This window comes from Pelophylax lessonae, assembly GCF_965119305.1.
Source record: "Pelophylax lessonae genome assembly, chromosome: 8".
In the NCBI taxonomy this organism is placed as follows: Eukaryota; Metazoa; Chordata; class Amphibia; order Anura; family Ranidae; genus Pelophylax; species Pelophylax lessonae.
The window spans coordinates 288,833,233-288,857,617 of record NC_138775.1 but is presented as its reverse complement, the minus strand read 5'-3'; the positions used below and the strand labels follow the sequence as shown (position 1 = coordinate 288,857,617).

The window sequence follows — 24,385 nt, the reverse complement described above, 5'->3', positions numbered from 1 at the left end:
GAGAGGAATTCAAGGGGAACATGGCTCCTCTATTGACGCTTTTCCACTGCATGGAACCAAACGGTTCGGCTCGCTTTTGCGCTTTTCCACTGCATGGTACCGCATGGTACGGTGTTGGAACGGTTCGGTACGGTTCGGTACGGCATTGCCTTTCCCCTACATGGAACCGAACGGTACGGCTCGCTTAAACAGTACCACCTCAGTTGTGGTTTCAAGAGGGCCATACTGGTACCATATCCCACAATGATTTGCATGCAGCCTTGACTGTGTTTCACTACTAGCCACTGATTGGTCAGAGAATCGTTGTTATCCCACCCACTTTACTTTAGTGGAAAAGCAAACCTTACCAAACCGTTCCAACACCGTACCATGTAGTGGAAAACCAAACAGAGCCAAGCAGGGCCGAGTGGAGCCGAGCCGGTACTTGCAGTGGAAAAGTGCCATATGACTTCCAAAGTCACTGGGGAAGCTATCCGGTTGGATGCTGCCACCCCATGTGACTCTAGCAGCCATCAGCAGAGTCTATTTACAGCCCAGGCCCCCAAGCTTGGTATGCTTTTGCGGGTGGGTAGGGTAGGGTCATGTTCCCTGTCTGGTAGGGACAAAACTAGCATCAGGAAAAGGTTCCCAATGAGGGGGAAAAGCATGGGGTTCACAACTTCTCTGGACATCCTCTCAGAATCCCTGTTAGTACTTCCAGAATCTCTGTCAGGACTTCCAATTTGTACTCTCAGATTCCCTGCCAGGACTTCTAGCACTTCAACTCTTAGATTTCCTGCAAGGACCTCTGAAACTCAAATTCTCAGAATCCGTGCCAGAATTTAGGCTCTCAGATTCCATGCCAGGATTTTCAGAACTCTCACTCTCATAATCTCTGGCAGGACTTTCAGAACTTCAGCACTCAGAATCCCTGTCAGGACTTTGGAACTCCTACTCTAAAAACCCCTGCCAGGACTTCCAGAACTTCAATTCTCAGAGTCCCTGCCTGGACCTCCAACATGACCTGCGGAATCTCTGCGAGGACGTCCAACAAGACATGTAGAATCTGTCCCAGGACTTCCAGAATTTCTTGGAGTAACTCTGGGTGTGTCCTCTAACCAGGTAGGGTGTTCACACAGCCTTTTGGGGGAACTTGAGAAATGAAGTTTGGAAACTTTTCAATAATTGGTACATTGTGATTTGTGGTCCTCTGATAGTACTAGTAACGTGCATGTCAAGGGTAAATAAACCGGATGAGATGCAAAGTATTCTGGGAAGGACTTTAACCACTTTACCACCGGTGGATTTTGCTGTCTTACGTCTGGGCCACTTTTTGCGATTCGGCACTGTGCGAATTTAAATGACAATTGCGCGGTCGTGCAACGCCGTACCCAAACTAAATTTATGTCCTTTTTTCCCACAAACAGAGCTTTCTTTTGGTGTTATTTGATCACCTGTGCGATTTTTACTTTTTGCGCTATAAACAAAAAAAGAGTGACAATTTTGAAAAAATAACAATATTTTTCACATTTTTTTTATATGAAATTCCCCCCCCCCCCCCCCCCAAAAATGTAAAAATCTAAATTTTTTATCATTTTAGGCAAATTTGTTTTCTGCTACATATTTTTGGTAAAAAAAAATTGCAATAAGCGTATTTTGATTGGTTTGCGCAAAAGTTATTGCGTTTACTAACTAAGGGAAAGATTTCTGTAGTTTTTGGTGTTTTTTTTTTTTTAACGAGTAATGGCGGCGATCTGCGTTTTTTTTTTGCAGGACCGCGACATTGCGGCGGACAGATCGGACCCGTGACTGACATTTTTGACACTTTTGGGGGTACCAGTGACATTACTACAGTAATCAGTGCTATAAATATGCACTGTTACTGTAAAAATGACACTGGCAGGGAAGGGGTTAACTTTTATTGGTGATCAAGGGGTCAATGTATGCCTGGTGCTTACTAACGTGTGTGGGGGGAGGGGACTGTGTGACACAGGCACAGATCGCATGTTCAGCTATGCTGAACCCTGCAATCTGACCCTGTCTGTCACTTAGGAGATCCGCCCGCTCTGTTTACACAAGCAGGCGGATCTCCATACTCGATCCCCGACGATCGGGGAAGAGCAGCGGTGATCACCGTCGCTCCTCCACTGGCCCGACTCCCCGCTGTGACTGAAAACAGCGGGAGCGAGCCTCCGGTGGCGTGCGCCGCCCACAAGGGGAGGAGTCCAGCGACGTAGACCTACGTCGCTGGACGATATTGAGCCACTTTGCTGCAGTACCAGCTCAGTGAGCGGTCGGCAAGTGGTTAAGTAGTGTGGTCAGAAATGACGCTTACCTGATTGGTCAAGTAGATGAGGTGACTGGGAGGAGAAGGGGAGTATAGTGCTATGTAGGAGTGTTTAAGGTTCATTTGCAGAGAAAAAATCATCAGAAGATCGTCCCTCCCTCGCACCCTATTTTTTTTGGGTAGTACTGTTATACTTCATTTGTTGTTCTTTGGTGGTTTGGGGTCCTTGACCGGGGTCTACTAAACCTTATGTTTTTGGTAAAACAGTGGGGACCCATCTTAGGTATGGCGTCCTATAGTTGGTACTGTTCAATTCATAGTGGCCGGGTAATGGTAAGACCAGTGGGTGTCTGAGGTCAGCTGGGTTAGTCCCCGAGGCAGTGTTTGGCGGCTGGGAATATAACTTATCTAACTGGTGCCACAGACACAGAAGTTTAATGTTATATGGTACCGTCAAGGACCTGCAAGCATTGTTACCTGGATTAATATGTTTATTGTTATTTAGAAGGACATGTTTAATAAAAGGCCAATTCGGCCATTTAACTCCATTTACTAGTAGTGTTTTTCTTAGGGGTTATAGGAAGGTGTAGTTGTGTGCAGTTTTGGGTAAGAGGTCAAGTATGGAGGTGAGCTCTGATCTACCCTGGGTCATGTGTTTTGCAGTAAAGTCTTTACTATGTGAATTCTCCACCAGAGACTATAATACTGAGCAAACCCATCAACCCACCCGTATCTCTATATTGCTAGTCTTTTAAACTTTCTCCTAGAAATCCAGTATGAACAAGACTTACACATCGCTCTTTGTTGTGTAAACGCTGTAATTCAGGGACTCGATGGCCATCCAACGTACAGGGAGACGACCCTACAATGTACAAAAGAACCCGTATTATATCAGGTATATAAATATCAGTCTTCTTTTATATGAAAGAGTAAAGAACTATACAGTCTGAGAATGTACAGTGGGTACGGAAAGTATTCAGACCCCCTTAAATTTTTCACTCTTTGTTATATTGCAGCCATTTGCTAAAATCATTTAGGTTCATTCTTCTTCCTCATGAATGTACACATAGCACCCCATACTGACAGAAAAACACAGAATTGTTGACATTGTTGCAGATTTATTAAAAAAGAAAAAGTGAAATATCACATGGTCCTAAGTATTCAGACCCTTTGCTCAGTATTTAGTAGAAGCCCCCTTTTGATCTAATACAGCCAGGAGTCTTTTTGGGAAAGATGCAACAAGTCTTTCACACCTGGATTTGGGGATCCTCTGCCATTCCTCCTTGCAGATCCTCTCCAGTTCTGTCAGGTTGGATGGTAAACGTTGGTGGACAGCCATTTTTAGGTCTCTCCAGAGATGCTAAATTGGGTTTAAGTCAGGGCTCTGGCTGGGCCATTCAAGAACAGTCAGGGAGTTGTTGTGAAGCCACTCCTTCGTTATTTTAGCTGTGTGCTTAGGGTCATTGTCTTGTTGGAAGGTAAACCTTCGGCCCAGTCTGAGGTCCAGAGCACTCTGGAGAAGGTTTTTGTCCAGGATATCCCTGTACTTGGCCGCATTCATCTTTCCCTCGATTGCAACGTCCTGTCCCTGCAGCTGAAAAACACCCCCACAGCATGATGCTGCCACCACCATGCTTCACTGTTGGGACTGTATTGGACAGGTGATGAGCAGTGCCTGGTTTTCTCCACACATACCGCTTAGAATTAAGGCCAAAAAGTTCTATTTTGGTCTCATCAGACCAGAGAATCTTATTTCTCACCATCTTGGAGTCCTTCAGGTGTTTTTTAGCAAACTCCATGCAGGTTTTCATGTGTCTTACACTGAGGAGAGGCTTCCGTCGGGCCACTCTGCCATAAAGCCCCGACTGGTGGAGGGCTGCAGTGATGGTTGACTTTCTACAACTTTCTCCCATCTCCTGACTGCATCTCTGGAGCTCAGCCACAGTGATCTTTGGGTTCTTCTTTACCTCTCTCACCAAGGCTCTTCTCCCCCGATAGCTCAGCTTGGCTGGACGGCCAGCTCTAGGAAGGGTTCTGGTCGTCCCAAACGTCTTCCATTTGAGGATTATGGAGGCCACTGTGCTCTTAAGGTTCCTAAGTGCAGCAGAAATCTTTTTGTAACCTTGGCCAGATCTGTGCCTTGCCACAATTCTGTCTCTGAGCTCTTCAGGCAGTTCCTTTGACCTCATGATTCTCATTTGCTCTGACATGCATTGTGATCTGGAAGGTCTTATATAGACAGGTGTGTGGCTTTCCTAATCAAGTCCAATCAGTATAATCAAAAACAGCTGGACTCAAATGAAGGTGTAGAACCATCTCAAGAATGATCAGAAGAAATGGAAAGCACCTGAGTTAAATATATGAGTGTCACAGCAAAGGGTCTGAATACTTAGGACCATGTGATATTTCAGTTTTTCTTTTTTAATAAATCTGCAACAATGTCAACAATTCTGTGTTTTTCTGTCAGTATGGGGTGCTATGTGTACATTCATGAGGAAGAAGAATTAACTTAAATGATTTTAGCAAATGGCTGCAATATAACAAAGAGTGAAAAATTTAAGGGGGGTCTGAATACTTTCCGTACCCACTGTACTTTTGGTGAGGTCACAATTACCAAGATGGGTTTCTAAGTTCGAAATATAAATACCTTCTACTTATATCATAGATAGTATTGTTGTATATAAGCAATAATGTTAACCCAGAGACTAATCTGATTGTTTTTAGGCAGGGGTCTCCAAACTATGGCCCTCCAGTTGTTCAGGAACTACAATTCCCATCATGCCTAGTCATGTCTGTGAATGACAGAGTTTTATGAAGCGTCATGGGACACATAGTTCTGCAACAGCTGGAGGGCCATTGTTTGGAGATCCCTGTTGTTAGGGATCAGGAAGAAGTTTTCTCCCTGATGCATTAATTTTGACCACATTGAATAGGGACTTTCTTGCCTTAAAGGGTAAAGTGACACCAAAGCTTAATTTTTTATTATCCCAATGCTGGTGTAAATATTTACCTTATGTGATGCCTCATATACTAAGACAGAGTATGATCCCCTCCCTTCGGAGACTGGGCCGCAGGGCAGTATTCCAACTTGACATCGACCCCAAACACATCTCCAAGATGACCACTGCCTTGCTAAAGAAGCTGAGGGTAAAGGTGATGGACTGGCCAAGCATGTCTCCAGACCTAAACCCTATTGAGCATCTGTGGGGCATCCTCAAACGGAAGGTGGAGGAGCGCAAGGTCTCTAATATCCCCCAGCTCTGTGATGTCATCATGGCGGAGTGGAGGAGGACTCCAGTGGCAACCTGTGAAGCTCTGGTGAACTCCATGCCCAATAGGGTTAAGGCAGTGCTGGAAAATAATGGCGGCCACACAAAATATTGACACTTTGGGCCCAAATTTGGACATTTTCACTTAGGGGTGTACTCACTTTTGTTGCCAGCGGTTTAGACATTAATGACTGTGCGTTGAGTTATTTTGACGGGGTAGCTAATTTACACTGTTACTCACTATTTTAGCTGTATACTCACTACTTTGCATTGTAGCAAATTGTGATTTCTTCAATGTTGTCACATGAAAAGATATAATAAAATATTTAAAAAAATGTGAGGGGTGTACTCATTTTTGTGAGATACTGTATGTATGTATGTATCTATATCTATATATATATATTTTTTTTTTTTTGCGAAAAATAGATTATTTTCAAATCGAATTATATTTTGATGTACTGTATAATTATAATATAATAATTATAATATTAATAATTACATTATTTAATTTATATATTAAAATATTTTATTTAATTAAATATATTGATTATTATTTAATTAGAAATAATAAAATAATTAGAAAGGATTTACAGACTTTTTTTTTGCAACATCACAGACCTTTTGCACTATTGAATACCCTCGCTGTTGGTATGTGTGTACACTGTTTTTGATTTACCGAAGGAGTGGAGACTCCTTACTTAGAAAAGTGATAGATCACTGAGCATAATAAATAAGACAAAGCTATGTTCAAAATTGGGGTAGTCTGTTTTTTTTATTTTTTTTTTATTGGGTATTCAAATTAAACAGGTTGACTTCTACTACTAACATTCATCATGCTACATCAACCCCAGGGTTTAGTATAAGGCTACGCAATTTAAAGTTTAGGTTGACCTGTATGAGAATAAAAGTTCCTAAACATTCAAGTGCCTTGGTCAAATAAAAATCACGGTGCAGCCTATTTAAAATGCCATACCTGTATATTCTCTCTTAAAGCGGAGTTCCGGGCACGAAAACTTTTTTTCAATAAACATACCCCCGGGACAGTCAGGGCTAGTACATTCCACAATGGCTAGCCTCTGATCTGTCCCGGTTCGCACTTACCTGCAAGAAGAAATACTTACTTATAAAATTTCTTCTCCAGCGTTGCCATCTCTGTTGTGGGCAGCTGAAGCCGGCACGATCCTCTTCTGCGTCCTCTTCCGCGTCTTCTTGTCCCAGAATGCGCCTGCACCGGCCCCTCTCGTCACTTCCGGTGCGGCGCCGCATTCCTCCACAGCTTCTGGGCATGCCCAGAAGCTGTTTAGCAGGGAATGCGGCGTCGCCACCCGGAAGTGACGAGCGGGGCCGGTGCCGTCGCATTGATTCCTGGGAGCGATGACGTTCAGCTCCCAGGAATCATTGCAAGCCAGGAAGTGACGGTGCGGACACAGAGGGAGGAAGTGAAGACTAGGTGAGTATATTCTATCTACAATTACAAGGTGAGTAAAAAAAAAAAAATATATACCTAACTATCCAATTCCTTTTCAGGTGAAGGAGAACAAGCGGATGGGCACAAAAAAAAAAGGTTGATTTTGTGCCCGGAACTCCGCTTTAAGCCTGTCAGAAAAACTTCGTGTGAGCGAACCTCTCTACTGTGCTTTGAAGGACGGATGCACTGTACATTGGGGACACCCATCCATCTCTACAGAAATAAGCACTTTGCCAGGTTCAATGCCATGTACAGTGCGCTCTCTCTCTCTCTCTCTGAAGCACAATCCTGAGCATGTAGGCAGGAGTCAAGACATAAATGGTGGCTCATGCTGGAAGTTTTTTAACAGGCTTGCACGATTTGCAGGTATGACTTTCATAAGGAGCTCCTTTGAACGCTTTATTGAGTGGGAACGCTTAATAGAAAGGTCAACCTAGCCTTGAAGAGCTCAGTAATGTCACATGACCTACCATCGTCTTCTTCACGTAGACCTCTTCTCCTCGTGACAGGCCAAAGTCGGCAATCTTGCCCACTAGATTTTCTCCCACAAGGATGTTCCTGGCAGCCAGATCCCTGTGGATGAACTGAAAGAACAACACAGGACATAAGAATTGAAGAAAATATATACAAGAAACCTTGCACCAAGATGCTAGAGATGGGGTCTCAGAACTACAGCCCTTGGGTCACATCCATTTAAGATTTTACCCAGACCCCAGCAACTCTGTGATGTGGCTTCAGATGTGAAAGGGGGGGGGAGGGGGGACTTATGATATGAAAGGGGGATGCTGCTGATCTAATGCTGGGGGGTTCTGATGTGAAAGGGAGAACTCTGAGCTAACGGGGGTCTTCTATTTCTTGGAGTGCGATTATTCATTCATTCACATTTTAACCATTCATTTATAAAACTGATTTTGTTTGGCCGTAAATGTTTTTAAAATATACAAAGTGGCCATTGCACTAAAAAGATTGGAGAGCCCTGTGCTAGAGAGAGCCAAAGCAAGCAGGTGGAGGCATAACTAGAACCTTCAGGGCCTCGGTGCAAGAAACCATGAAGGGCCAGGGCCCTTCCCTTCAAGCCTGGGGCTCTTCCCACTGATCCTGGGGCCCTTTACTCTCATTGCGGGACCCTTTCACAAGTTCTGCAGTGGACCCCCTTCCTGCCATCTTGGTTTGGGCCTCCCCATGGTGGTGGAATGCCAGGGTCCGGTCACAAGTGTGACCCTTGCGATCCTGGAAGTTCACCCACTGGTGTCAGTAGTTTTTATTTTTTAGTATTTTAATTGTATTATTTTTTATCATTTTATTTATTTATTTTTTTTACAATGTCACTGACTATGACTCTGTCCATTCAGAAAAGGAAGGAGCTGGTAAATTACATATTTACCGACCCCTTCCTGGTTCTCTATTGTGACACATCCCCTGTAGCAGCCGGCAGGAGAGGGAAGAGTGCACAGTTGGGGGGGCAGCAAAGTAGGGGGGGGGGACCAGGGGAGCACACAGGGGCCCAGAAACAGCAGAACACAAGTGAATTGGATAGGAGGAGTGGCGGGGGCAGCATACAGAGGAACCAATCTCCTCCATTTTCCTCCTGCAGCTACAGAAGGAAAAAGGAGGACAGTGATTTCTCTACATGCTGCCCCCGCCGCCCCCTCCTATCCAGGTGTACAGGGGAGCCGCACAGGCCCCTTGGAGCATGGGGCCTGGTTTCCCTGCAACCCCTGTAGTTACGCCCCTGCAAGCAGGACAATGGTGGAAGCAGCCATATTTATATTAGGTCTAAACTTGCATAATGTTAGAACATATTACAGGTCAATAAATATATATTTGTATAATCTATGATTTCAACTTATGAATTTGTAACCCTGATAGAGGTCCGGGAAAACATTTTGTAATGAACCACTATATCAGGTAACAAGTGCTAATCACATTCTATGAAACACAAGTAACTATTAAAAGGACAAATCTGCTATCTGGAGCCTCAAGCATCTAAAAACATAAAAGTTACATCATAAAAGCATATCTGTAGGCAATTATTTTTGTATGTGTGTCCTCGTTCTCTGTATCTCATAGTATTCGGGGTACCTGTTTCTCACTGAGGTATTGCATCCCTTTTGCTACATCTGAGGCAAACTGTAGAAGCTGCTGAGAGGTGAGTGTAGAGGCCGTCCCGTGTTCCTTGGCAAATGCAGGATCTGTTTCCAGAACTCGGCTCTTGCGTAGAAAGTCAAGCAGGTTCCCAAATGGAGCGAATTCGATGGCAATGTACAAATAACCTGAAGAATTGTGATTGAACCAGAAAACTGATTAAGCCAGAAAAGTGCATGATGGTTTTCTGTTTATTGCAACATAAAAATTCCAAGGAATGAATAAGTTGATCGTAGATATTACATGTGATTTTTTTACACATTTTAGTTCAAGTGTATGTAACAGCAGGGTTTTTTTTTCCTCAGAGAATAGATGCAAGAACTCCCCCCTTCCAAGTTACCTACCTACCTCCCAGTACCACTCATTTTCAAGAATACAGAACCAAGTATCATTTTCTGGTGCTCAGTAATTTGCATGGAATTAGTTAACCACTTGCCGACCGGCGGTCAGCCCCTACTGGGCAAAGCGACGTAGGACTACGTCGCTCAGCCACGAGCCTCTAGGGGGAGAGAGCGCGCGCCGCCGGAGGCACGCTCCCGCTCCCGCTCGTTCAGTAACATCCCCACGTGAGTGACCGGCGGCTTCGATGTCCGCCGCCACTTGCGATCTCCTACTGGAGAGGGAGAAAGGCAGGCGGCTGATGTAAACAAAGCCGCCTGTCAGTCTCCCTGGTGTGACTGCAGAGACTATACCATCCTGCTATGTAGGATCGTATGTCTCTGTGGTTACATCACAAGCCACGCTCCCCTACAGTTAGAATCACGCCCCTAGGGATACATTTAACCCACTGTTTACAATAAAGTTAACCCCTTCCCTGCCAGTGTAATTTTTACAGTAACAGTGCATATTTATAGCACTGATTACTGTAGTAATGTCACTGGTACCCCCAAAAGTGTCAAAAATGTCAGTCAAGGGTCCGATCTGTCCGCCGCAATGTCTCAGTCCCGCAAAAAAAAAATATGCCTTTTGCGATTTTTTTCACCAAAAGTATGTAGCAGAAAACAAATTGGCCTAAAATGTGAAAAAATTTGATTATTACATTTTTTGGGGGGGAATTTCATATAAAATTGTGAAAAATTTTATTTTTTTCAAAATTGTCGCTCCTTTTTTGTTTATAGCGCAAAAAGTAAAAATCGCACAGGTGATCAAATACCACCAAAAGAAAGCTCTGTTTGTGGGAAAAAAAGGACGTCAATTTCATTTGGGTACAGCGTTGCGCGACCGCGGAATTTTCCGTTAAAGTCACGCAGTGCCGAATCGCAAAATAGGCCCTGGTCTTTGAGCAGCCAAATCCTCCGGGGTTTAAGTGGTTAATGTAATTAGGTAATTGTGATGGTATTCACCGTCACTGGAGGTGAGGGAGCAGATATTGAATGGTTTGAATTGCTTCAGAAGGGACAGCAATATTTTTCAGCAATATCTTCATATAGAAATATGAAGATTTATTCCCACTTTACACTGGGAGACTTAGACTGTTATAGACCATTGCCATGAAGTCTGACTTCTAGATAATGTGTATTCTGTGTGCTTGTCTGTGAGAGAGACACACAGACTGTCATTGACAGACTTCCCTATTGTTTGTGTATTGAAATGGAATGTGGATTGTGTCTGTCCCATTGTTAAATGTTATTGACCTCACATTGTTCTGTCCAGATGGCTAGATAATTAGTTTCGGTTCCTGTATACACTTTCATCTGCATATGATACTGTAATCAGCCAGAGGGGAGGGATTTTGTACACTGTATGGGAATGACTGAGTGTAAAACCCTGTTTCTATTGGATTGTGAATGTCATGTCCTGTCCCCAACAAGGTCCACCTGGGCGGTAACCTTGTGGGGGAAAACTGTATAAAAGAGTAGCTGTAACATTAAAGTTTGAGTTCTACTTCACCCAAAATCTAGAGTCCTGTCTCTCATTGAGAGAACCTGCTACAAGGGATTGCTATGCCCTTCATACTCCCTTGGATAATCACTAAGCTCTTGTAAGAGCTTTTGTAAGAGCTTGTACCTGTGCCTGCTGCCCTCTGGGGAAAGAGAGGTTCACCCACTGGAACCTGGAGCCTTGTTGTAGGTCCAGAGTGGGTTGGAGTTAGGAAGACCCCAACCAAGCTGCAGCGGTTTGTGAGGTCTGAGGTGGCTATGGTGTCTGGTGGAGTGCTTGGAGCCCTCGGGAAGCACTAGGAGCATCCGTCAACGGAGGTACCCAGTTGAGGGAAAATAGATCCCCTGTAGCTAGCGATAATAGACCTCCCAGCGACAACAGTTCCCCTCAGCAACCATAGACCCACAACAGCCAGCATCAGTAAATCATCCAGCAGCCATCAACAATAGACCCCTCCTTCAACAGTAGATCCCACCCAGCACAAATTGCACCTCCTACCTACCTCCCAGTACAGCCCATTTTTGAGAATACGGAAACCAAGTATCATTTTCTGGTCCTCAGTAATTTGCATGGAATTAGTTAATGATAACAAGAAAGGCAGTAAAATAGATCCGCTGTACCTAGCAATAATGGAACTCCTAGCGACAATAGTTCCCCCCAGCAACAATAGACTCACAACAGCCAGCATCAGTAAACCCTCCAGCAGCCAGCAACAATAGACCCCTCCTTTAACAGTACATCCCACCCAGCAGCAATTGACCACCAACAACAATAGTTGCTCCTCCTACCTACGTCCCAGTACCGCCCATTTTCGAGAATACAGAACCAAGTATCATTTTCTGGTGCTCAGTAATTTGCATTGAATTAGTTAATGAAACAAGAAAGGCAGTAAAATAGATCCCCTGTAGCTAGCAATAATGGACCTCCCAGCGACAATAGTTCCCCCCAGCAACAATAGACTCATAAGAGCCAGCATCAGAAAGCCCTCCAGCAGCCAGCAACAGTAGACCCCTCCTTAAACAGTAGATCCCACCCAGCAACAATTGACCACCAACAACAATAGTTGCACCTCCTACCTACCTCCCAGTACCGCCCATTTTTCGAGAATACAGAACCAAGTATCATTTTCTGGCGCTCAGTAATTTGCATGGAATTAGTTAATGATAACAAGAAAGGCAGTAAAATAGATCCCCTGTAGCTAGCAATAATGGACCTCCCAGCGATAATAGTTCCCCCCAGCAACAATAGACTCATAAGAGCTAGCATCAGTAAGCCCTCCGGCAGCCAGCAACAGTAGACCCCTCCTTCAACAGTACATCCCACCCAGCAACAATTGACCACCAACAACAATAGATCACCAACCAGCAACAATAGACCTCCTCAGCAACAATAGATTCCCAATCAGCCAGCATCAGTAGACCCTCCAGAACATCCCAGCGTCCCTTGCTATCACATACATTCAGTGCTGGAGGTGTCGGAACTGCATTCCCCCACATTATTGCTTAAAAAAAAAAAAAAACCCTGTGTATAAGCAAAACTTTTTTTCTAGTTTTGGATAGAGTAAGGAAGGATAAGACCTTTGCCATACACTATTACTATCAGTGTCCCTGTTGGGCAGATTGGTCCTTCACTGTTACCAAGATAGAAGGTGATTGAAAAACCATAATTGTTACAGTTGTCTCTAAAGCAAGAGGTGAAGGTTAATTTCTGTCTAAATCCCTACTATACACTATCTCATACTATCCAGTTCTATAACAAAAGAAAAAAAAGCTTTGGCAATACATACAATACATTGGGGGACATGGAAGAGATACGGGCTATTGGTGTACCTCTATTCTCGCAGGCTCCCAGCAAGTTGATGATATTTGGGTGGTGACCCAGTTTACACAGAACCTCCAGCTCCCCAGCAAAATCCCGGTGGTCATTTTCTGATGCGAATTCTAGAAATATAAATAGGAATAAACACTTTAACGTTTAATAGTTCATGTCTTCTGAGTTCATGACATGAGTTATATGGTTTGTATACTCACACCATAGAGCATGTTGTATCCCAAAGGGACATTTAGCAAAAGAAGTAAAAAGAAAAACTTCCCCTTTCAGTTGTGTACCAGGCTACCTTTGATGCTATAACTTACCGTTAAAGGGCTTTAAATCCGGTTGCTCTGCATTTACTCAATGTGTCCACATACTAGCTGCTGCCCCCCCCCCCCCCCCCCATATCAGTGACTCCCTTATTGTCTCCCAGTATGATTTCCGTACCCCCAGTGTTCCCAGTTTGGTTCTGCCTGTTACCAGCTCCTGCGTGCCTCCTGCGATCCCTAGTGTTCTCTGTGTGCCTCTAGACCAGTGATCTTCAAACTGCGGCCCTGGGGCCAGATGTGGCCCTTCGCCTGCTTTTATCTGGCCCTTGGGGCATTATTTAATTCATTGACACCAACAATGGGGCACAGTTCCTCCCAATGACACCAACAACTGGGCAATATTCCTCCCAATTAAGCAAACGATGGGGCACAATTCCTCCCAACGACACCAACAATAGGACACAATTCTACAATTCCTCCCAATGACACCAACAATAGGGCACAATTCCTCCCAATGACACCAATGATAGGGTACAATTTCTCCCAATGACACCAATGATAGGGCACAATTCCTCCCAATGACACTAATGATGTGGCACAATTCCTAGCAATGAAACCAATGATGGGGCCCAATGACAGCAATGAAGGGACACAATTCCTACCAATGATGGGGCATTGCTTACTCCAACTGATGCTGGGACATTTTCTACTCCCGATGGCCACAGTCCGGCCCCCCTAACTTCCGAAGGACAGTAACCTGGCCCTTTGTTTAGAAAGTTTGGAGACCCCTGCTCTAGACTGTATTCTGCTTATGTGTGTCCCTCTGCCCTCCAATCTGATACTTGCTCCAGTTAGACATTGGGCACTCCAGTCTGCACCTAGCTTTGTACACTTCCGCTCTATCCTGCACCAGTGATCCCATGTACTGTAGCCTGTAGCCAGCTTCTAGTGATTTTGTGTGTGTGTTTCTGTGCACTCCTATTAGCTTGGACCATGTTACCTACTGACATTTGATCCCAATGTCTCAGTACTGCACAGGACTTTTTCCTGCATACATGCTCTCCATTCCCAGGAGCTGCCTGCTCAGGTGTGTGAGAAAGCTGCAACCTGGGAGCTATCTGCAGCAAAACCTATTTCTAACTTTAGGAGCTATGGTGAAGGCGAGGTGGTTTATTAGATTATGCCACTCGGCCCCTTTGTTGGGCTCTCACCTTCGCTGTATGCGTAAGTACACTGGGCCTCCTCTACAGAGTCAATGGGTATCCTTCTACTCCAAGACGCCTTGCAGTTCTTTGGGTCCCCTTTGTGGCCAACGCCACTACCCAGCCCAACTGCTATAACTAATTCCTGGTTATCCAGTATGGCCCCCAGTGGCAACAGACTCCAGTCCATAACAAGTACTACTTCCACAAAGAACACCAACTGCCAATTATTTCCAATATCACTGCAATGGAATCTTTTCTGCATACCTGATCTCAGTTCCTAGTAGCTGCCAACTTAGGTGAGTCTGTAACCTGGCGGTCGTCTGCAGCAAAACCCATCTCTAGCTTTATCAGCTAAGGTGAAGACAAGGCGGCTCCTCAGATTATGCACTTCGGCTCTCTTTTGGATTCTCACCTTCACTGTACAAGTGTAAATACTGGGCTTGCCCTCCCGTGCCAACAGGTATCCTGTTCCTCCAAGACTCCTCACAGTTCTTTGTGTCTCTTTAATGGCCAACACCACTGCCTAGCCCAACTGCTATATCTAACTCCTGATTAGCCAGTCTGCCCATCCAGTGGCAATGGACTCCAGTCCATGACCCCTTTCACAAAGAATGCTGGCAAAAAAGCCAACTCTTACTAGGGGAGGACTGGGCCAGGGGGAAGGGGGGCAATTGCCCCCTGGGCCGCTCTGATGTCCTGTAAAAAGGCTGCACCATTTCTGCCACAGACATGCCTAAAGGATTCCTGGTGAAGAGAAGTAAAAAGTCTCTGCCACTGACCTACTGAGTGCCGGATGAAGACAAGGACAGGAATCCCCCCCCCCCCCCAGCATGGTTTGTGTAAACTGTGTCTGAGCAGAGGCCAGTTCCATGCCCCACTTGAGACGCTCCTCCCCTGGCCAGCCCCAACCGAGCGGTCGCAGCTCCCCCCAACCACCCCCTGCTGGCCAGGTTGGGAACCCGGATTCAGCCGATGAGTAAGAGAGTACCTGGAGCAGGGCTTCAGCCTGGAATAGGGGTCAGGAGTAGGACAGGAAGAGAGAGAGTGGGAGGGGTGCCGAGTGGCTGCACCATGGGCCTCTGATTTGTACTTGCCTCCTGGGGCTGAAAGTTGCCAGTCTGCCCCTGACTCTTACCCATATGGCTCATACTTTGACACCGCTAGACTCACCCCCATCCTCTATTAGACAACGCCCAGATCTAGCCATTGGCCACTCAGGCACCAGTCACTTAACTATAAACTTATAAAACTCTGGTCCGACCACATCTGGAGTATTCTGTCCAGTTCTGGTCACCAGTCCTCAGGAGGGATGTGTTGGAGCTGGAGAGAGTCCAGAGAAGGGCAACTAAACTAATTAGGGGATTGGAGGACCATAATTATGAAGAGCATCTGCAATCGCTTGATTTATTCTCCCTGAAGGGGAGACGCCTGAGAGCGGACATGATAGCAATTTATAAATATCTCAATGGTGATCTCAGCATAGAAAAAAAAGCTATTCAGTCGAAAGGATTGCATGAGGACTCGAGGGCATACAATGCGATTAGAGGAGAAGCTTTTTAACCTCAGGCAACATGGGGGGTTCTTTACTGTTAGGGCTACAGGATTGTGGAATTCTCTACCACAAGAGGTGGTTTCTGCGGGAAGTATGGTGGCTTTCAAAAGACTCTTAGACGTAAATCTCAAAGAGAAGAACATTCAGGGGTATGAGAGATGATTACAGCCACACACACCTACACAGGTTGAACTGGATGGACTATTGTCTTTATTCAACCTCACCTACTATGTAACTATGTAGCTGTTGGAGGGTAGTAGTAGTTGAGACTTTAGAGTGGGCAGTGTTAGGGATTGGGAAAGCAATCAAATGTGCTAAGGATAAATTGGAGCCCCAGAGAACACATTACCCTTCCTTCTATTGTAGCAGAATAGTGATTCCTCACCTTTTAGCATCTTGACCGCAGCATTTATGCGCACCCCATCTTTCTTAATCATTGCCTTGATGACCTGTCCAAAGTTTCCCTCTCCAATCACATCCTCAAACTTAATGTCTGCCCAGTCCAGGATGGGATACGTGAAGGGCTCAGTCTGCGGTCTTGGGCGCCGGCTGAGGGTCAGAGTCCCCGAACTGAACTGCAGGATGGTCTCCTCCCCCTTAAAGACAGGGAATACGTAGATTAGTAGAACGTTTGCAGTGATGCAGTCCCTGAACATCACCTAAAGTGTATTGCATCACAAGATTGTACAAATATATAATAATATTTTATAGATGATCAATATTGGTAGATACAGTATTGTAACTATCAATGAACACAGGTTTCACCAGTTTGGATGTATTCGACTGTACGAATATATATTTAACCACTTTACCACCGGAGGATTTTCCTGCTTTACGTCCAGGCCACTTTTTGCAACTTGGCACTGCGCGACTTTAACTGACAATTGCGCGGTCATGCAACGCTGTACCCAAACAAAATTTTCGTCCTTTTTTTCCCACAAACAGAGCTTTCTTTTGGTGGTATTTTATCCCCTATGCGCTTTTCATTTTTTGCAATATTAATAAAAAAAGAGCGAAAATTTTACAAAAAAATTGACATTTTCTACTTTGACAGGTAAAAAATATCCAAAATATTCAATGTTTGTCATATATTTAGGCCAAAATGTATTTAGCTACATGTCTTTGACAAAAAAATCCTCAATGAGCGTATTTTTAACCGCTTTAAGACCGGAAGATTTTTCCCCATTCCTGACCAGGCTATATTTTGCGATTCGACACTGCGTTACTTTAACGGACAATTGCGCGGTCTTGCAACGCTGTACCCAAATTAAATGAATGTCCTTTTTTTCCCCACAAATAGAGCTTTCTTTTGGTGGTATTTGATCACCTGTGCAATTTTTAATTTTTGAAAAAAAAGAGCGACAATTTTGAAAAAAAAAAACAATATTTTTTACATTCTGATATATAACATTCCCAAAAAAAAATTTAAAATCTAAATTTTTTAACATTTTAGGCCAATTTGTTTTATGCTACATATTTTTGGTAAAAAAAAATCATAATAAGCGTATTTTGATTGGTTTGTGCAAAAGTTATCGCGTTTACTAACTACGGGAAAGATTTGTCAATTTTATTGTTTATTTTTTTTTTACTAGTAATGGCGGCAATCTGCGATTTTTTTGCGGGACTGCGACATTGCAGCAGACAGATCGGACCCCTGACTGACATTTTTGACACTTTTGGGGTACCAGTGATATTACTACAGTAATCAGTGCTAAGAATATGCACTGTTACTGTAAAAATGACACTGGCAGGGAAGGGGTTAACTTTATTGGAGAAGGAGGGGTTAAATGTATGCTTCATGCTTACTGACGTGTGTGGGGGGAGGGGACTGTGTGACACAGACACAGATCGGATGTTCAGCTATGCTGAACCCTGCAATCTGACCCTGCCTGTCACAGAGGAGATCCACCCGCTTTGTTTACACAAGCGGTCGGATCTCCACACTCGATCCCCGACGATCGGGGAAGAGCGGCGGTGATCACCGCCTCTCCTCCCCTGGCCCGACTCCCGCTGTGTCTAAATACAGCGGGAGCGAGCCTCCGGCGGCGTGCGCACGCCGCCGGGAGGGGGCGTTGTCCAGCGAGGTAGGTCTACGTCGCTGGACGATAACGAGCCACTTTGCCGCAGTGCCAGCTCAGTGAGCGGTCGGCAAGTGGTTAAAAAAAAAAATAAAAATCCTGAAAAATAATGTTTGATTGCCACCATATTGTTTAGAATTCTAAGTTCAGGATGTACAGGCCCATTCTAAGAAGTACGTGAAAAGTTCAAACTGAAGCTGGGAATAAGGTCTTTTATTAAACTAATGTCACTCACCGATCCAGACTGGTAGGTGAACATTTTTCTGCGGCGGAATAAATTTTTTTTGATACAGAAGAGAGCAAGCAAGGCGACAATGATGGTGAAACACGTGACTGATACAGAACCAATGATTGCCAAGAGGAGCTGTTGACCTGAACTAGGCACCCGCGGGTTCCTGCTCTCCATGCTGGGGACCATGTGATGGGACTCTGGGGACAAAAGCAGCAGTTAGCTCAAACTGTAGCAAGGTACTGTAGATCTTATGGTAAAGCTGAACTCCAGACAATCATAAAGAAAAACATAATTTAAGGCAGTTACGTATTTATTACAAAATAAGTAAGTAATGAATAAGTACATGAATATGACTTTGCATCAGCCTCTTGTACAGTAGCACAAGGGGTTGATCGCTGGGTATGGGAAAGGTCTCCCTTTAGCCGCACATCTAGACAATCCCTCTGATCAATGTGCTAGTGGCAACCTCAGCCTGGATGCCATGCCCCCCAAAGTGTTTCGCTTTGCCCCTTGGAGCTTAATCATGGGGATGGAGATCCTGGGCATGAGAGTTTATACATCATCGGCTGCAGTGCTGTATTTTGGCCTAGGCCGACAAGGCCCAGTCCTAGGGCGGCACTTTGCAGGGGGGCAGCAAAAAAGCCGCCCTAGGGCAGCACTTTGCAGGGGGGCAGCAAAAAAGCCGCCCCCTCTCCACCTGAGACTCTTTTGGCCACCGGTTGCTAGAGCCGCCTCTCCCACCTCTCTCTCTCTCTCTCACCCCCCTCCTCTCTCTCACTCACTCACCCCTCTCTCTCTCTCTCCCCCCTCTCTCTTTCTCTCTCAACCCCTCTCTCTCATTCCCCCTCTCTCTCATTCCCCCTCTCATCCTCTCTCTCTCTCTCTCTCTCTCTCTCTCTCTCTCTCTCTCTCTCACCACCCCCCTCTCTCTCATCCTCTCTCTCTCTCTCTCCCTTTCATCCCCCCTCTCTCTCATCCCCCCTCTCTCTAATCCCCCACTCTCTCTCTCACCCCCTTCTCTCTCTCTCACCCCCCTCTCTCTCTCTCACCCCCTCTCTCTCTCTCACCCCCCCCCCTCTCTCTCCCTTCCTCCCTCACTTCCTCACCCACCCCCTCTCTCTCTCTCATTTCCCCCCTCTCTCTCCCTCACCCACCCACCCTCTCTCTCTCTCTCCCACCCCCTCTCACCCCCCTCTCTTGAGATCTCAGGGGTTCATGCTGGCACTTGGAGTCCTTCAATTTTGGAGGGAGTCACATCCGTTAAAAAGGAAGGAGTGGGGCAAATTTACATAGGAGGGGGAAAGGGGTCGCCTAATTTTAGTCTTGCCTAGGGCAGCACAAAACCAACATACACCACTGATCGGCTGTCACATTGAATGAAAAGGAGGATGTCAGGTGTGTGCAGGTCTGCTAAGACGCTCTGTATGACCTTTTTGTAATTTTGCATTTTTTCTTCTGCTTCCGCTTTTTTTTCCATTTAGATCACTATTCTTCAAGTCCCACATGTCTCTGATTACATTGATTAAATAGCTGCTGTGTTTCTCGCAGAGCGTCATAGCACACCTGCACACGCCTGACAGACTCCTTTTCATTCAAAGTGACAGCCGATGATGTATAAAAACTCCCCCTCATGCCCTGGATCTCCATCTCCATGATTAAGCTCTGAGGGGCAGAGGGAAACGGGTAGGGGCATGGCCTGGTTGGAATCCAGGCTGAGATAGACACTAACACATTGATCAGAGGGGTCTAGATGTGCGGCTAAAGGAAGACCTTTCTCATACCCAGTGATCACAGGAGCTGGGACAAGCCCCCTCCCAGACCAGCACTTACAGCGGTGGACTTTGAGGACTTACACCCCTATGAGAGCCTGAGCGGCTCACACATTGATCTCTTGGGTCACAAGGAGTCGATCGGTCTTGCTGCATGAACTTGTGCTTCCGACAAGGAACATGCTGATAGGAGGAGAGAGCAAAGTAGGCAGAGTGATGGCTTCATCAGTCTGCTGCTGTTCTTTACCTGTCAAATTACAGGCTGGAAGCAAGAAGGTGACTAGGCTGTATTGCTTGACTGCAGCGGAGAAAAGTGAGGTCACCAACCTGGAGGCTCTGCGTTCTGGCAGGGCTTTCCAAGTCTGAGGACTTAATGGACTGAAGTAAAATCCTTTGGATGGTAAAACACAGATGAAATGTAGGGGTTTTAATTTATTCCACAAACATGACATTTTATAAAGAGGAGGCCATTAACGAGAGCTGAGAGAGCCTCTTACAGTGCTGTACTTTATTGTATCTAATAGACCTTTTCTTTGGTTTGCCTTTAGCCCATGGGTGTCCAACCTTTTGGCTTCTCTGGGCCACATTGAGTGCAGGGGCGGACTGACCATTCGGGGATTAGGACACTGCCCGAGGGCCCAGGGTCAGTAGGGGGCCCCATGAGAGGCTACACACTACAGAAAGAAGCCAGGAACTTCCATACATGCAGACTATGCTGTGGTAGATATTTAAATGCCCACTCTATGTGGCTGAGCTGCAATTTGTAGGTGGGGCTTTGTGTGGCTTGAGTGTGGACACAGGGGGCCCCATGATCTCTGATTGCCCGGGGGCCCCATGAGTTGTCAGTCCACCCCTGATTGAGTGTAGAGAAAATTTCTTGGGCCGCATATAAAATATATACTATAGTTAAGGTATATAAGTAATAAAACGCCGCCGCGCCCTTCCCGCGCTGCCGCCCCCCCCCCCCCCAGCACTACTAGAGGATGATCCCTTCCGAGGCAGCCTCTGCCTACAGTTAGTTGGAAGCCACTGTGGCCCTGTTCCCGACCCGACTTCCTTCCTCGAGTGTAGAGAAAATTTCTTGGGCCGCATATAAAATATATACTATAGTTAAGGTATATAAGTAATAAAACGCCGCCGCGCCCTTCCCGCGCTGCCGCCCCCCCCCCCCCAGCACTAATTTAACACAACTAGAGGATGATCCCTTCCGAGGCAGCCTCTGCCTACAGTTAGTTGGAAGCCACTGTGGCCCTGTCCCCGACCCGACTTCCTTCCTCCCAGGGGTGGACTGACAACTCATGGGGCCCCCGGGCAATCAGAGATCATGGGGCCCCCTGTGTCCACACTCAAGCCACACAAAGCCCCACCTACAAATTGCAGCTCAGCCACATAAAGTGGGCATTTAAATATCTACCACAGCATAGCCTGCATGGAAGCTCCTGGCTTCTTTCTGTAGTGTGTAGCCTCTCATGGGGCCCCCCACTGACCCTGGGCCCTCGGGCAGTGCCCTAATCCCCGAATGGTCAGTCCACCCCTGCTTCCTCCCCAGCAAAAAAAATAAAAATATAGTCAGGGGGCAGTGGGCCGCATTGCCTGCGGTTCTGGGCCGCATGCGGCCCCCGGGCCGCAGGTTGGACATACCTGCTTTAGCCCATAACACCATCATTTTACAGATACTGATGTGACTTTGCTACAGAAAGGCAAAGCTGCTACATCGTGATGGATTTTCCATGTTCCTAGTATTCAATGTTCTTGGAAACTTTGAATTCCTTCTCTGCTGCTTTGGATCATTTATCTTGATGTCTAGTCAAGTTCCACGATATCTAGGGCCTCCAATGGGTAAACCCAATAGCCATCATGAAAAGAAAGATAAAATAAAAAAATGTACCCTCGCTGAATGTTGAAGCTATTACAGTTTGGCTCCATTCTCCGGGGACTCTGGAGTTTGCCCGCACCCGGATTTGGTAGGAAGTGCTGCTGTTCAGGCCTTTAATAATGTACCAAGTCTGGTTGTGGCCCTCTGTATCGGTCCATTGCTGCCCCTCCAGGACTCCAAACCTCCGGCTCTCAACCGTATACTTAATGATGCCACCGTTAGGATCATCAGGAGGAGACCAGATCACTTTCATGCTATGTCGAGAAAGAGGGTTAACATGGACATCCTTCGGGGGTGATGGACCTGCGGACACAGGCGATTTAGGGTTGTAAGTTGTAAGTTCCAAAAGAGAGCAGCAATTCTGATGTGCATGATTTCATTTTGAAACCAGAATTAGATTCTAAATTGTATTTTGTCACCTATTGAGTACAGAAATCCATTTTTTGCTGAAGGGTAATTTGAGAGAATGCAACCCATTAACTCATCAAGTGGTAGCGACAATACTTTGCATTCCTTGCTACATTGTTTCTTTCACTTTCTGAAATGCCTTGCGTTAAATATGGTTTTTCGCTCACACGTTGGCTTAGAATCAGTTCTGGGATGGGGTCATCTAGAGCCCAGGGTGAACATGCCAAACTGTGCCCCCCCCTCATTATGTGTCAGCAAAAAGTCCCCCCCCCCCAAAAAAAAAAAGCTGCATGCTTACCCCCTAATCCCCCCTCTTCCAAGTACAAATCCGCCCCCTTGCTGAAATACCCCCTTCCAACACAAATCTTCCCCCCCATCCACCAAATCCCCCCAGCACAAATGTCCCCCCCCCCCCCAAAAAAAAAAATCACCCTTCCGAGCACTAATCCTATATCCCTCAAATTTCCCCTCTGAGTACAGCCCAACTCCAAATCCCCCCTCCCAGCACATATTCCAACTCAATTCCCCCTCCTAGAATAAATCCCCCCCACCCAAAAAACATTTCCCCTCCTAGCATAAATACCCCCCCCCCCAAGTCATCCCTACTAGCACAAATCCCCCCCCCCCCCCTAAAAAAAAAGAAAACTCCCCTATTAGCACAATTCACCTCTTCTAACACAAACCCCCCTCCTAGCACAAATGTTCTTCTCCCTCCCCCTCCCAAATCCCCCTAAATCACCTCTCCTAGCACACCCCCCAAATTTCCCCTCCTAGAATTCTTACCCCTTGTCAACCTTCAAAGTACCCCTCCCAACACAAATTTCCTCATTCCCAATCTCCTCAAGGCCCCCCCCCCTCAACTAACATCATACCACAGTACCCAGGGTAGCCGCCCCTCATGCCCACCCCTTGTCCTGAACCTGTTTAGAATTTGTTACATATATCCCAAAGTGGAAAATAACTAGCACTTCAAACGTTAGCGCACAACATTTTATAATTCATGCAGGTCTGTCATATACTAATAAGTAGAGGTTATTAGATGGACTCACCCTTGCTATTGAGAGTAACGTAGTAGGGATCAGAAGGAGGCCCCAGGCTGGTGCAGTGGTAAATTAAGACTCTGAAGATGTACTCTATGTTGGAGCTGAGACCGTAGATCTTTGCAGACAAAATATCCATGGACGTCACATTCTCTTCTCGAAAAAGCTGGTTTGAAAGATGGTAAACCCTGACCAGGAAACCATTCCCAACAATACTGTATGAAGGCAGCTGCCAATTAATGTATATCGTATGTCGGTCTTCCTTGGAGTAACTTTTTATTTCCGGTTTCACAGTAGGTTCTTGTGGAATAAATAAATAAATAAATATGAATGAGAAACCGGGATCAGCTTTTAAAATTAACCTGATAGAGAGTTGGGGAGGTGGAACACTGCCCAACTGTCTTAGACCATCTCTGTTGGGTATAGGAATCTTTCAACTATACTGTCAGCTCTTTAGCATGCCATGACCATAAATAAATTGGGAATCCAAAGTGTGTGTGGATGACAGTGTAGGGACTAGTATCTCTGTTGTCCTTCAAAGGGGGTTTATAGCCATTGAAGGTACTGTGTAGATTAGCCCTATTACGGTTCCAGTTGCTGCCTCTTTGGTAACAATAGAAAGGTGCTCTGCAAGATAAACTTGGATAGGTTTAGGGACACACTATCTACCCCAAGGGCCAGAAAAAGGCAAGTAAATTGCCTCATTTGGCCCGCAGGAAGCACTTTGGAGACCACTGCTTAAGACCTATATAATGTTTATATATTTTAAGGTATCAATTTGAGAAATTTTGCTTTATATATGTCTTAGTTTTCTAGCCGATTAAAGTATATACAATATTACATTTTTTTTTTATTGTACTTTTAACCCTGATGAAAGGGTCATTCCCCACCGAAACCTGTCAACACTTTTTATGAAATTTGAAACTAGTAAACTGTTTCTGTACTGTTAAATTCTTGTGGCGCTCTTTTGAATTGAAGAACGCACTACAAGGAACTAGTATGAGGTCATTTGGATAGGTGTGGAGGTGTACTCATTATACAGGTTTGTCACACCTGAGGTTCTGGTTTAACAAGTGTACTGAAATTCACAGTTCACATTTAGTGAGTAAAGCCAA

General features: G+C 45.5%; 1 protein-coding gene across 2 annotated transcripts in view; it reads right to left on the bottom strand.

The window, feature by feature from the left end:
• TIE1 (tyrosine kinase with immunoglobulin like and EGF like domains 1) overlaps positions 1-24,385 on the bottom strand; it is a 73,927-nt gene that overhangs the window by 8,173 nt on the left and 41,369 nt on the right. Inside the window, exons 12-19 of one of the 2 annotated variants that reach the window (XM_082264799.1) lie at positions 23,280-23,570; positions 21,835-22,125; positions 18,181-18,374; positions 16,253-16,463; positions 12,859-12,969; positions 9,086-9,276; positions 7,474-7,587; positions 3,058-3,128 (exon numbers count right to left, since the gene is read on the bottom strand). In XM_082264799.1, the coding sequence (XP_082120925.1) occupies positions 3,058-3,128; positions 7,474-7,587; positions 9,086-9,276; positions 12,859-12,969; positions 16,253-16,463; positions 18,181-18,374; positions 21,835-22,125; positions 23,280-23,570 (1,474 nt within the window). The remainder of the gene's footprint in view (positions 1-3,057; positions 3,129-7,473; positions 7,588-9,085; positions 9,277-12,858; positions 12,970-16,252; positions 16,464-18,180; positions 18,375-21,834; positions 22,126-23,279; positions 23,571-24,385) is intronic. The other variant, XM_082264800.1, reaches the window with a different exon arrangement.